The sequence below is a fragment of the Fulmarus glacialis genome, unplaced genomic scaffold, assembly GCF_000690835.1.
Source record: "Fulmarus glacialis isolate BGI_N327 unplaced genomic scaffold, ASM69083v1 scaffold8541, whole genome shotgun sequence".
NCBI lineage: Eukaryota > Metazoa > Chordata > Aves > Procellariiformes > Procellariidae > Fulmarus > Fulmarus glacialis.
Genome location: NW_009192093.1, coordinates 33,142 through 46,137, shown reverse-complemented (window position 1 = coordinate 46,137; position 12,996 = coordinate 33,142). Strand labels below are relative to the sequence as shown.

Genomic DNA, 12,996 nt, shown 5'->3' with positions numbered 1-12,996 from the left:
CTATGATTCTATGATTCTATGATTTGGCTTTGAAAGCTTGAAAAGAATTAGTCATCAAACTTCAAAATACTTTGTCTAGCTTAATGCACCGTGTGCAGAGATATTAAAGGATCCAGTTTCGGGAGTAGGCTCTGACATCTCCCTTATTAGACCAGTGGTATCTGTTTGTTGTTCAATCCCAAACTTAGACAGCTCCTACTGTGACTTGTTATCAAATTTCCCATCCTCCCAGATAAGATAAAAGCTGACTAGGAAGGAGGTATAAACAATGTGATACTTTTCCTGACAAACCCTTGAAAAGGGAGCATGGTCTGAGCTCTGGTCAGTTGGCTCCACACACATAAGGTTAAAAGAGCAGCCTACCCTGTCAGCAGCCAAAAGACACAAGGAAGTTTTTGTGGTTGACACTCAAGTTCAAAGTAAACCTTTACAGATTCTTTCCAAGTTAAACAAAATCCAGGGAAGGGTTCATGATTCTGTTTTTTAGCTCTGCACTGACCAGTAGAGCAGATCACAGCCTGCCAACTGCTTGTGGCAGAAGACGAAACCAAAAGTTTGTAAAATATCTCTCTCTGGTAGTTTTATTTTGTCTGAGACCTTATTTGAAGTTCTTCTTTAGTGTATACCAGGCAAACCTTGAAAGAGACAAATTCTTGGCAAAGTCTCATTTTAGAAATTTTTATTATAGGCTAGATTAAATGACTGTCTCGAGTTCCTACACATGAACTTTCTACAAGGGTCTTCAGTTTGCGTTATTATTAAATACTTATTTTTGTATGCAAAATGTGAAATACAGCTGCTCTTTTGTGTTTGTCCAAATCGGTGGCAGAGTTATAAATATAATTTAAATGTGCATCGGCTTGTACAAGTGGGCTGCAAGAAGAACCTTTTCCCTCATTTCATCCTTAATTCTTCCCTTTTGAGCAAGTTAGAGGTGATGGCTTTGCAAACTGCTCCACCCAGGTGATCCTTGCATTGAGCAGTTCGCAGATTTGCTGTCCCTTGATGCTTGTGCTTGCATCCTGTTTTCTTACATGTTTATTCCTCTTAATTCCTCCTGATTCCCCACTGACACCCTACTCTGTCCCTGAAGAATGACTCTCTATGTGTGTACGATGCCAGCACCATGAGGTCACTGCTCAGTGAAGTAATTATTCATGCAAATCGTATATGAATATGAGTTTTTAATAATATGCTAATTTTAAGTAAATGAGGAATTAATACACTGTGAAAATCACTTGAAAACTTTCCTTTTCTTTTTAAATTAAAAAATTCCAATAGTAACATCACTTTGGGATCAAGATTTTTAAGGTTATTCGAGTTGTAAAGGACCTTACTTAAATAAGTGTCTACCACTGCTCTTTGTGTTCAAACTTGGAGTGACATTGAGGCTTCTTCCATTTAGTAGGGATGGCCAAAGCATCTGGGCAGCAAGCAACAAAGAAAGAGGGAATTAATAAATGGGCAGTGAAAACCTGTCACCACTTCTTTCCTTCTAAGAGCAAAGCAGGAATCAAGAAACTGGATAACGGTCTGGTTCCTTGTCTGAGGACAACTTGACTGCAAGCTGGTGGTGATGCACCAGATTTTTAGTAATGCCACAATTCTTCCCTTACTTTTTGGAAGGACCATAGGCTATCATCATGTGCAGTTATGATTTCAATTTCTCAGCTGCTCTGATTACATTTTTTTCAACGCAAAATCACTGTTATTGAGTACACAGTGGTAATGGGTGAATAGTTCTTGAGTTTTAGTTTTTCACCAACTGTGAAAATAACAGACACAAAATTTAGAATGTATTAGTTAGCCTATCGTCATGAGAGACACAGCACACACTTCTGACCCCGTCTGGCCTGCTTCTGCTCTCATTGAACTCAGTGGCGCTACCCAGTTGACTTCAGTGGTGCATGTCAAGACTGGCTTTGGTGGCAGACCAATGACCACGCGTCCACTGCTTGTCAACAGAGGCAAGGTTTCAGCAGAGACCACCTCCATGGGCATGGCCTGATGGTAATCCAGTAGTTTTATGGTTATAAAACCTCCCCTCCCTGAAGGCCAAACTCAGTTACAGATCTAGTGCTCTGAGCTGCTACACTTTCTTTACCCCAAAGAAACTTGCTATAATTTCATTGTTACTAGCTATTAAATTTGTGCTCCATCCACACTAAAACAATAACAGCAAATTAACAACCATTTTATGTTAGAATAAATGTCATGTTTGGCTTCCAGTTGCTTAACAGTGCTGTAAATTAATTGGATTTTACAAGTCCCAAAAAAGTAGAGCTTTACTTTTTTGTTTGCCAAGCAGCACTATAATGCCATAGAGTATGCTTTGGGGAAATCAGCTAAGAGGAAATGAATGGCACCTAATAAGCATTTGACAAAACAAGTGAAAAAATGAATACGGATCAATCCTATGTATATCTTGAAATTTGGTGAAGTGACTATGGCATTATAGATCCATGACTTGATAATCCAACCTTGTTTGCATAAATATAAAATGCTGTGGCATATTACCTGTGGGAAAAGTTTGCAATTAAGAACCAAATTTCAACATCTGTTTTTGTCACTGATATATGCAGGGATATTTGACTTAACCACAACATCTGTTTTTTGGTCTAGTCCTGCTTTGAGATAATTTAAACACTACTGAATGATGTCATTACTGGTTTCAGGGGCAGGCCATGAGCCTTAGCATTAAACTTTTCAAAAACTTGATTGATAGTTTATTCAATTAGGCTATGTTAAACAGATTACATGATTGTGGATGTTCTTATCCTTTTATTTTCTTCATTAAAGTGTTGTTAAAAGGGAAGCTTTTGTTTCAAAGTAGGGCACTTTAATCTGATATTATCTATCAGATATTCATTATTGATGAGATGTTTGGAGACCGAACCAATACACTGTGCTGAAAAATAATGGGTTTTACAAAAACCATATATTTAAAACTGTTGGATTAACAAGTCATTCTTAACTAGCTTTTATGCTTGAAATACTCTACTTTGCTTTCCATTTTTTCTTTTATCTGCTTTCTTTGCTCTTCCCCTTGGAGGCAGTGAAAGTGGTCGGAGCACTCCAAGCTTATCCATGTACTCAGACAGCAAATCTTCACCTTCTGTCTATCAGCAGGCTCCTAGGCATTTCCATATTCCAGGTAGGCATTCACTGCTTAGCTTTTGACCTTCAATTGCTGGGATCTGTTTATTCTCTTCTGAATGTAATTTTTTTTTTGCATTGATTTGTGAATTTCAAACTGCAAGACAAGAAAATGTCTGATAAGTGAAAATTGTTACCTGTTAAACTTCACCTCAGAAATAAAGGAGTTAGAGAGCTGTGTGCTTATGTAGCTGTGAGAGCTGTGTTAGAGGAGGCACACAGTGACAAATGTTATTAAGCCTACAAAGATACAATTATTTATAGGTCTGTTGAACTTGTGTGCAGGAGGGAACGCTGAAGGCATTTTTAGTTTTGGTTTTTTCCTTATCCATCTACTCTCTGAATTAAAGAGTCATATTAACATAGACTTTAAAAATAGCTGGCAGACTTTAGAACTCCAGGAAGCTCACTGTGGCTGTGTCTTTGCATATGTACTACATTGTTTTCAAGTTCACATTCAGTGAACAAGCACATTAAATTTATGTCCACGCTGTTTAGCTTTTTGACTGCTAAGCACATCTACCTGCTCAGTGGAGTAGTTTGATAATTTATGTTTAGTTTCTGGGGTTAACATTTCTGTAAACACACCATAATTAGGAATAGTGTCTGCTCAGGTCTGTATTACTAAGTAAATCTGATGTCTGTACAACATGATATGGGAACCCTGGAACGGGAACCCTGGACTGTGGCTCTGGGAGCTTTCAAAAAATTCCTGGAAGGCCAAGTTAGCTATATAACTCAAAATATAGACAAACTATGGGATTTCCTATAAGAATATTGGGCATTTCCAGTATAAACATCTATATCAGAACATGTACACTTTCTCCATAATAAGTAAGTCCCTTTTCAAGCGTGACTATTACAGTAGTCTGTTGTACCTGTATATGAATTTTAAGTAGTGACAAGTGTAGCCAGTTTCTCTTTGTTGTCTATGAAGTATACATTGGTAGTGCAGATAGCCACCTTTATTTCAGCAGATAAGAGCCACCTGAGGTGTCTTAAAGCATTTTGAGGGACTTAGGAGGCATTATGCTGCATAGGTAGGCATAGCCAATGTTTTAAATATATAAAGAGGATGGGTAAGGCTCCATTCTCTGGTAATAGCCAGTGAATGACATCCATTGAATGAATGCATAGTCTTTGTTCAAGTGTTTGCATTTTAGTGTTGTTGAGAGGACACAAGAGCAGCGTGGTCTGAACTGCTTGCTTACTCTTTTATTCCTTCCTTTCTCTTTCCTCTTCCTCAGACACTGGCGTAAAAGATAACATCTATAGGAAACCTCCTATCTACAAACAGCATGGTACAGTCTGCTTTTCTCTGTTGCAGTTTTCTCTACATGTCTTTGTAAAGAAATGCATATTGACTTCCAAATTAGTTTGCTGTAGTCTTTGCATTTCATTATGTCCCTATAATTTCAAATAGAAAAAGAAAAAATGTAACGTGAAAATGAAATAGCATTTTGTATAACGTGGTGTCCAAGGATTCAGTAAGTTCTCTAAAACTGGGATAAAGATATTTTGATTTGTCTTGGTAATTCAGAGTTGATACTAACTTCAAAGCAGTTTTCTTATTTATGGAATGATACAAAACATGTAAATGTAGAAGGTTGCTCTCCTGTTTTCAGACCATGCCTTGGGATATTTAGTTTTTGTAAATAATTCTTACTTCTGCATTGCTGGCGAAAAAAAATGTTCATTGGTAAGTGGTGTATATGAAGTATCTACTTTTCATCTGCAAGTTGTTCAAGCTGTAAAATATCAGGAACAAATGTGATCACACCATGGCAGTTAGGAACAAATTCAGTAGCTGATAACATCGGCAAGATATGATTGGAAGACCTTTGGTAGACCCGGCAACAAGGCTGCTGTCTGAGTTTCTAAACAACAGAAAGAAATATATGATGTTTTATGCCACTGAGGATCTGACTTAAGACTTTAGTAAATATAAAAAATAGAAATATAAAGTTAGTATTCTATTATTATTTTTGCTGTATAACTAATTAACATCAATGCAATTTCCATGTTGATGTCAGTGCCTATGTGTTCTCAGTGATGTTTGACAATGGTCTTTGTTCATGATACAGGCTTAGAAATACAGAATTCATTTTTCGAAACTCGAAATTCCATTATTAATCTTCAGAAACAAATATGTATGGATTCTGCTGCATTAGGGTGCCTAGAAAGCGCAGAAGTACATTTCTGATTAAAAGTCATGACTGGGGTACTCCTGTACTCAGAAGCAAAGGACAAAAATAAAAATAAAATGTGTAATATAAATCTGCCCTAAACCGAAATTTGTATTTTAATCATAATTGCTCCCCTGCTTGGGAAAAAATGAGAGAATAAAGTGAACATGAGGGATGTTCATCACACTGTGAGCAGTAGCTAAGGCACTTTGGGGATGAAAGCATGTATCTTTGGGGGTACAGAGGGGAGAACAAAGCTATGCCACTCTTCGTTGCAAGGGAAGGGGAAGGTCCAGTCTGTGCCTGTGAGCAGTGTCTCCGTTGGAGCAACTCTTCCCATCCTATTACCTTCTCCTATTACCGTCCGCACAGAGGTGACTTCCCATGTTGTATGTAAGAGTGAGAAAGCTCCATGTGTCTGTTCTTACATACTTTGACTTTAGCTGATAGCTGATAACTTTCTGTGAGTCAAAGGTTAGGGAACTGCAGATATATCACTGGCTTCATGGTCAGAATAAGGAAAATACATTTTACATATTTTTCTGTTGTGGTAATAAGGGGCTTTAACTGATTTTATAATAACTTGATTAACATTTAGTCCAAAAAATGATGCTTTTATGTAGTTATCATTTTTATACTATCTTTCATGGAAAACTGCATTTATTTCTGTTTTGGATGAAGTTCTAGTTTGGATCTGATACAGTAAATAGGAGAAAGAAAATTGTCAACTGATGTCTCCCAACTGAGTGAGTCAGCTTGTGCACATTCACGGTAACTGGTGCTTCATGCTAAAGTAACTGCACGTTCAAATCATCCAGATTTAGATAACCCCTGTGGTTTTTCTGGGTATGGTTTTGAACAAAGTCAGACTTGCTGATGTTTCAGTGCACTTTAGGTATCTCTCTTTGAGAGACATTTTCTGCTCACAGTGTCCTAATCTTGGACAAACTAATGTTACCTCTAAGGCAAAAAGGTAGTATCTGTTTGCTTTAGTGCTTGATTTAATGTAATCTGCCAACCTTATAGTCTGGCCAAGCTCTCTAATTCCTTCTTGTCTTTAGATATCCAAATTTTAGACAACTACTCAGGCTGAGCAAAAAAAGCTACTGACAAAGGAAGAAGTTGAATATTACGGTGGTGTTTGGAAAGATCATGAGCAAATGCAAAGTTACAATTATCTGGTGTAAATCAGCATGGCTTCACTGATGTGAAGGCTCCGATGTCCTGTATCCTGGCTGTGTCATTTAATTTTATAGATATTTTTGGTTTGCAAAGAGGATTCTAAGCAGCAGCTTTTTTTGTTCCAGGCCAGGCATTTTTATATCAATTTTCTGTCAGTCAGATATGCAGTCGAAGTCTGGATTATGTTAATTTTGCACTGCTCTGTGGACTTGTTTCTCGTATTCACTGGAGTGAGCAGAGAATTAAATTATTGAGTCAGCAATCTCTGTAGGTTAACAAGGATATATGTTTTAAACTTTCTTTTGTAAATTATAGATGTTCTGAAAGGTTGTATGGAAAATACATGCTCGTTTTTCTAGTGAAGAGCAAAACATAATTTACTGTAACTCAAAAATCAAAAAAATAAATGAACTTTCCTTCCAATTAAAAAAAATTAAAAATTTACCTTTTATTCTGCAAGAACTCCCAGCTAAAGCATGAACACGTGAGCAACTGACGATTCAGCTCCTCAAGCTAACAGGACACTGAACTGATACATGCTGAAAAGGAGCCAGAGAACATTCCTTCATTGAAGAGACCAAGTTTGAACAAACAAGCACAAAAATGTTCTTTAAAACAAAAACTGCAAGAAGCTCTTCGAAAACATTTGGCTTTAAAAGGTTTCAGTTACAGCAGTGCCCAACAGATTTGCTGTAGCTACAGCTTCTGTGTTTCTATTATAAACACTCAACTTCAGAATGAAAAAAAGGTGGTGGAAGAACGGGACATAGGAGAGATCCGGCTGAGAGCTGGGGTCGGAAAGTGAAGAGTGCAAGAGCCTGCGTGGTCATTCTTTTGTGTGTGTTCATGTTTCAGAAATATTTGAGCATCATTCAAAGTTTAAAAAAAATTGAAGAGGTTTGCTCTTCAGCAGTATTAGCAGTGATCCATATGAAACATGCAGTTCACATTGCGGTTCACAGCAGAACTGAGTATCCCTTGTAGCACTGAAGGTAATGCCCAGTACTGGTGAAATTCAGGCCACTTGGATTTATCTGCCAACAATGTGTCATATAAAGGACTCTCAGGAACTTGGGAGGGACAGGCCTTCATGGCCCCCATTGGTTTTGGTTGTACTCCTCTGGATCTCTGCGTAAAACCTTGGTCTTTAAGTAGTTTGAAGTCAGATGCTCTCAAGATCCCATGGAACATTTGAAATCTCTGAATAATGCTTTGGATTAAAGTTTTTTTTTTCCTTTGAAAACATCAACGTCTTGAAACAAAAACAATTTTCAAAAATGCATCAGATTCTCTATGTGGATTTCTGATTTAGTGAGAGCCAGATCCATACATATAACCTGGAACAACTCGTTGACTGGTCATTTAGGGAACACTCCCAAAATATCAGTGAACCAGGTTTAAGTCCTTCTTGCAATGTGGGACCTTATTTTTCATCTTTCACATATGGATATTTCTTTCTATTTCTTTCTCAGAGAAGCAGCTTGCCATCTCGGGAAAATGCCCTGGTCAGGATGCTATTAGCTAACTGTGAAAACTTCGAGTTTTTTCATAACGCTGTTTTTATTTTATGACCCAGCTTTGTTTTGCCACATTAAATTGAGAAAAAAAACTCTACAGTTACAGATTTTCACCTCTAACCCATAGATTTTTTCCTTACTGCAATTTGTCATATTTTAAGTATCATCTCCTCAACAAAACCAGTTAAGGTCTGGATGTGAGCTGTGCAATGGCACCAGAAAATGAAACAGAATAACACTGAAATGCTAATGGTGGTGGCCTTTTGCGTGTGGTGTTTAGATGCAGGGCAGATGCTCTGCAAACATGCTGGTTGGGGAAACGCAGAGGGTAGAGTTGTTCCCAACTGCTGGGAGTGTTGCAGCACTTCTAATGGTGCAACTTGATCTCCTCATCACTTCTGTCTCCGAGAGTCTAATCTGAGCCTTAACTTTTGTATTATCATATGATTTTTATTATTAATAAATATGTTTTCTGGCTACATTGTGTTGCATGGGGCTCTCGTGTTGCCCTTTTACTCAGGCATTGCAGACGACCCCCTTGTTATGATGACTTCTCATGGGCTTAAAATTATGCTAGATCATTGCATTACTCCAGTTTTGTACCATTAAACTCTCCCCAAAACAACATAGAATGATACAAAGGCAAGTAGGCTTCAAATTTAGGGAATTTATCTGAAATTATGTGAAATATGGCACAAAATCTTTTTGTAAGATTCTGAGGTGTAACTGAGTGTCTGGAACAATACTCTGGGACATAAAAGACAAGGAAAAACATAGTTGATGTTTGCGAACTATCTAATGAATAGCTTTTAGGTTTTCAGTTTTGAGTTTTTCTTCTCATCAAGTTGGAAAGTTACAAGAAAATAAACTCAACAGTAAAATATCAGTAATATTTTTTTGTTAAAAGACTCTTTCAGAGGGCAATATAGTCAGAAAAACGTTTGGTCACAGAATTGTGAATTTTAGAGTCTGACACAGCCTCTGTTGCAGATTTCATGAAGAGGTAATACCACATTTGTTCCTATCTTCTTTACCATCATTGCCTATCCTTTTTGGGAACGTAGGAGGCCCAGGGGTGCAGACCACAAAATACCTATGTAACCGTATGTACTTTCGTGGTCATGGTAACACAGAAGAATGGAGCAATGACTTGCTCCTGTGTGCAGTGACCATATAAATCTGTCCCTAAGTTATGATGTAGGTTTTTTCCCATCCATCATTCCCCAAAAGTAGTTTCTTCCTGAAAAGATAGGTTCAAAATCCAGCAGGAGTAGATCGTCTAAATTCACTGTATGCCTGAAGGATGAGTGTTACTGTAATCGTTTCAAAATTATTTTAAGTAATTCTGTGAAACCATAGCTCTGGAATTTTCTGCCCAGCTCTGTTTGTTTTTTATTTGGTTGGTTTTTTAATTTTCTTTTTCCCCTCTTAAAAATATTTGGAACAGTCAAAACAGAAGACAAAAAAGATGTAATCTGTTCTAATTTTTAAAATTAACTTAATCTTCCAGCAGCAAGAAGATCAGAAGGGGAGGATGGAAGCTTGGATCAGGATAGTAAGAAGGTAATGACCAGAAAGAACAGAAGGGAGTAGTTTATCGATCTTTCTTGAAGCAACTGTTTTTTAAAACATGTTCATATGTAAAGGTATTCTTTCATATAACTGAAATAGTCATTACTACTTTTAGGTCTTTCCAAGAAGATGTAGAAAAGCTTAATCTCTCACCCAGAGGGTTTAGAATCTACATTCTACAGTGGAGAAAGAAATAGGCATATTGAGATTAAGAGCAAGAAGCTCATGGATTTTCACTCAGTCTCAATATATACATTGGTGATGCAGCTAAGCCTGCAGACTTTTACTTAGGGTGCATATTATTAACATACAAGAAGAATGTTAACAGATTAATTATAAGAAAATTATATAGTGCATCGTCTAAAGTGGGGTGCAGTGGGCAGCTTAATTAACAGAGAAACTATCCTCAGCCTAACAGATAGTTAAAAGTTTTTGGTAGCTGCGATGTCTGTCATGATATAGTCAGCGTTTATAATTTGATAAAGGATGGTATGAGTTGCAATGAGCATAATCATACAATCAGTTCAGAAGACTTCCTAGACAAGTAAAGTAGGAGAACTGCATTCAGATGTTAAATCCTGAATCTTGTAACAGGCTTTTATTCTCTCCAGCTAAAGACCAGTTGGCTTATTCTGAAAGGGGATATAGACACCAGAACTAATTCCCCGGATTCGGACACGCGGTCCCTGTCTCTTACTGCTGGAACTGACAGAGAAAACTTCCCGAGGGCACAGGAGGGCACGACTGCCGGCTACTCCCGTGAGTACTGCATCCCCTGGCCCGCCGGCGCTGCCGAGTAGGAATGTGGCAAAGGAAGGTGGCCCTGCCGCAGCCTCGTCCACACAGCTCGCTAGTCGGCTTTATGCTTCATTTCTCTATCGTAATTACACCTCTTTGTCAGTTTGTTTTCCTATGGCTTGTAAGCGTTCAGTGCCTTCAGACTTCGATAGTGAAACTATTCATAATTTCATATTAGTGAATGAAGAAGCATTGCTTGTATAAAAAAACTGTATTGTCTCTTTGGAGAACAGACGTTCCTTACCACAAAAAGCTGCCCCTCATTAATACATAAAAGTGCCTATTTGTTATATGCTATCTATTTTCAATAGACAGGATGGTAGTATCAGGCAGATTGTTGACTTGTGCTAACTACTTCTTGATATAAGCTATGTATTTTGAATATTGGCAGAGCCATTTCTTCAGTATCGTGATAAGCATAGAGAACACTTTGCTCCAAAGATTAATTTAGAATAGTCATTTTTTGTTATCACTCACAGTTAATCTTCCAGGTGGAATAATGGGGTAATTTTGTTACTAAATATTGGTCTGAAGACCATATGCCTATGCTAGCTGTCAGTACCAAAAGCATGTTCTACACATTTCTGACCCTACATTTGAGCAAGTCAGGAGGTGAAGGAAATGGTCATCAGAATCGGGTCTGAATTTTACTTTTAGATTACATAAATGACAAAAAATAGTTGAAGTGAATTTTAACAGATAACTGGGCCATTCCTCTGGGCCTGCCTCCACTTTACACCATACAGCAGTAGCAGGTCATCTGGGGTAGACAAGTTGGGGAAGCAGTTTTCCAAAAGAATGCATCCAATGCAAGGCATGTCTGGCAGCAAGGCTAGGATGTCAGTCTTGTGGGCATTTTGGTAATGTGATAGCTGGCTCCATCAACTTATATTAAGGAAATTATGGCTTAGCTATGCAAGGAAGAGGAAAAACAGATGCTACAAAGTCTGTCACAAGGCTGTAACAAGATAAAGAAGAAAAGTTATTTTGGATCATCACTCTCTGGTCTAACTTGAAGGGATTTGATTCCTTAGTCCTCACCAGACATCGCATACATGTGCACAACGTGTATTGTAGGATTCCCTGTGCAGGGGAAACCAAGTCTGACCCCCTCACACGCCTATATAACATCTCTAAGTCATTGCTCAGAAATGAACACCTAAACCTTTCATTGTAATATGCACGTTGGGTATATTTGGAAGCTTTCTGGAGTTGATCTGATGCTTTTCTACAGATGTATTGAGAGAACAGTCCTTGCATGCAGATTTTAAGTAGGGAGAAGTATGTAGCATATCAAGAACTGTGTTATACAGGAACAACATGCGGTGTCAGTTTTTTTCATGAGAACATTGCTATACCTGTCACTCTTCTATACCAGCATTTCTTTTATGTTTTTTTATTGTCTTGGGAGTGTGAAGCTAGTAAAACTAGAAATGCAAAAGATGGTTCAAACCTCTGTCAGGGTCATTATCACCTTTGTGCCAATGCAACATAGGTTGTGTATTTTATTTTCAATTGCTTTTTGTCAGTGTTTCTCTGTCCCTCGTGAAAGTTGGCCCTGTTACCCAATTAGCAGCTACACAGGAAGGACATTGAGGAAGTTTTCTTTTCCTGACATTTACACTTCTTTTTTTTCCCTTTCTTTATGATTTTATTCAGCCACCTGACTGTTTTAATACCCATGGACATCCTAAGTAATCCCTTCTCTACTCAGTCTTTCCCTGTTTAGTTCTGAAGATTTGTAGTCTGTCAGATGCCCCATTGGCCATGGAAGAGTAGCGTCTCTGTCTCTTGCACTTATGGTTGAGAACTCTGACATTCAACCCCATCTCTGTGGCATAGTCAGTGAGTATCAGAGAAGACAAACTTTTCGGGTATAGGTTTGGTGCCAAGTGGTTACATGCAGAGTGGAGGGGGTTAGCAGGCGGGGGTTAGCAGGCATCAGACTGCGAATCTCTGGTGGTATGTCCAAACGTACTGTGCAAACAGCCCTGCGTGCATCTGTCCAGCCTCTGAGCAAAGCAGAGAAGGGTTATTCTGCTCTAGAAGATATTTAGCCACATTATGTTATCTGTATGCCCAGAAGAATATATCTAACAACAAAGCACATCAGTATGAGGCTTGTGTAATTAGCAGGCATCTAGAGTGGAGCTTGCATCTCCTTACATCCATCTGTGTAAATGTGTCTTTTTTTCTGTATATGTAGATGTTTAATAGTTAATAATTTGCCATAATTCATTATTTTAAGTGTCACATATTTAGGAAAGCAGACATCTAGCAAGGTGTGTAACCCTTGCTGTTCATGTGTCCCTGATATGCTGAGAGGCAGCCTCAGAATATCCAGGTTAGAGTGAATGCCATACTGGAAAAAGCAGAAGCCATATCCGTGCAGTGTAGCTGATGTTCAGATAGTGCCTAATTAGAGAGAAAGATTGCTTTATCTTGGCCAGTTACTCCAGAAAATTTACTGTAATGGTACAACTGCAGTTGGATGTGATAATGAGCAGTATGTGGTTGCTGGCTTTTAGTGTTACATTTTTCCTTTATATTAAAAAAAAGAAGGAAAATAAAACGTGTTTAATTCT

The 12,996-nt window shown here is 38.1% G+C and overlaps 1 protein-coding gene across 1 annotated transcript in view; it reads left to right on the top strand.

Annotated features, from left to right (window-relative positions):
- The first annotated feature begins 1,816 nt into the window (after positions 1-1,816).
- LOC104083443 (actin-binding LIM protein 2-like) overlaps positions 1,817-12,996 on the top strand; it is a 32,142-nt gene continuing 20,962 nt past the window's right edge. Inside the window, exons 1-5 of the mRNA XM_009586928.1 lie at positions 1,817-1,967; positions 3,053-3,154; positions 4,404-4,457; positions 9,552-9,604; positions 10,225-10,372. Of these exons, the coding sequence (XP_009585223.1) occupies positions 1,817-1,967; positions 3,053-3,154; positions 4,404-4,457; positions 9,552-9,604; positions 10,225-10,372 (508 nt within the window). The remainder of the gene's footprint in view (positions 1,968-3,052; positions 3,155-4,403; positions 4,458-9,551; positions 9,605-10,224; positions 10,373-12,996) is intronic.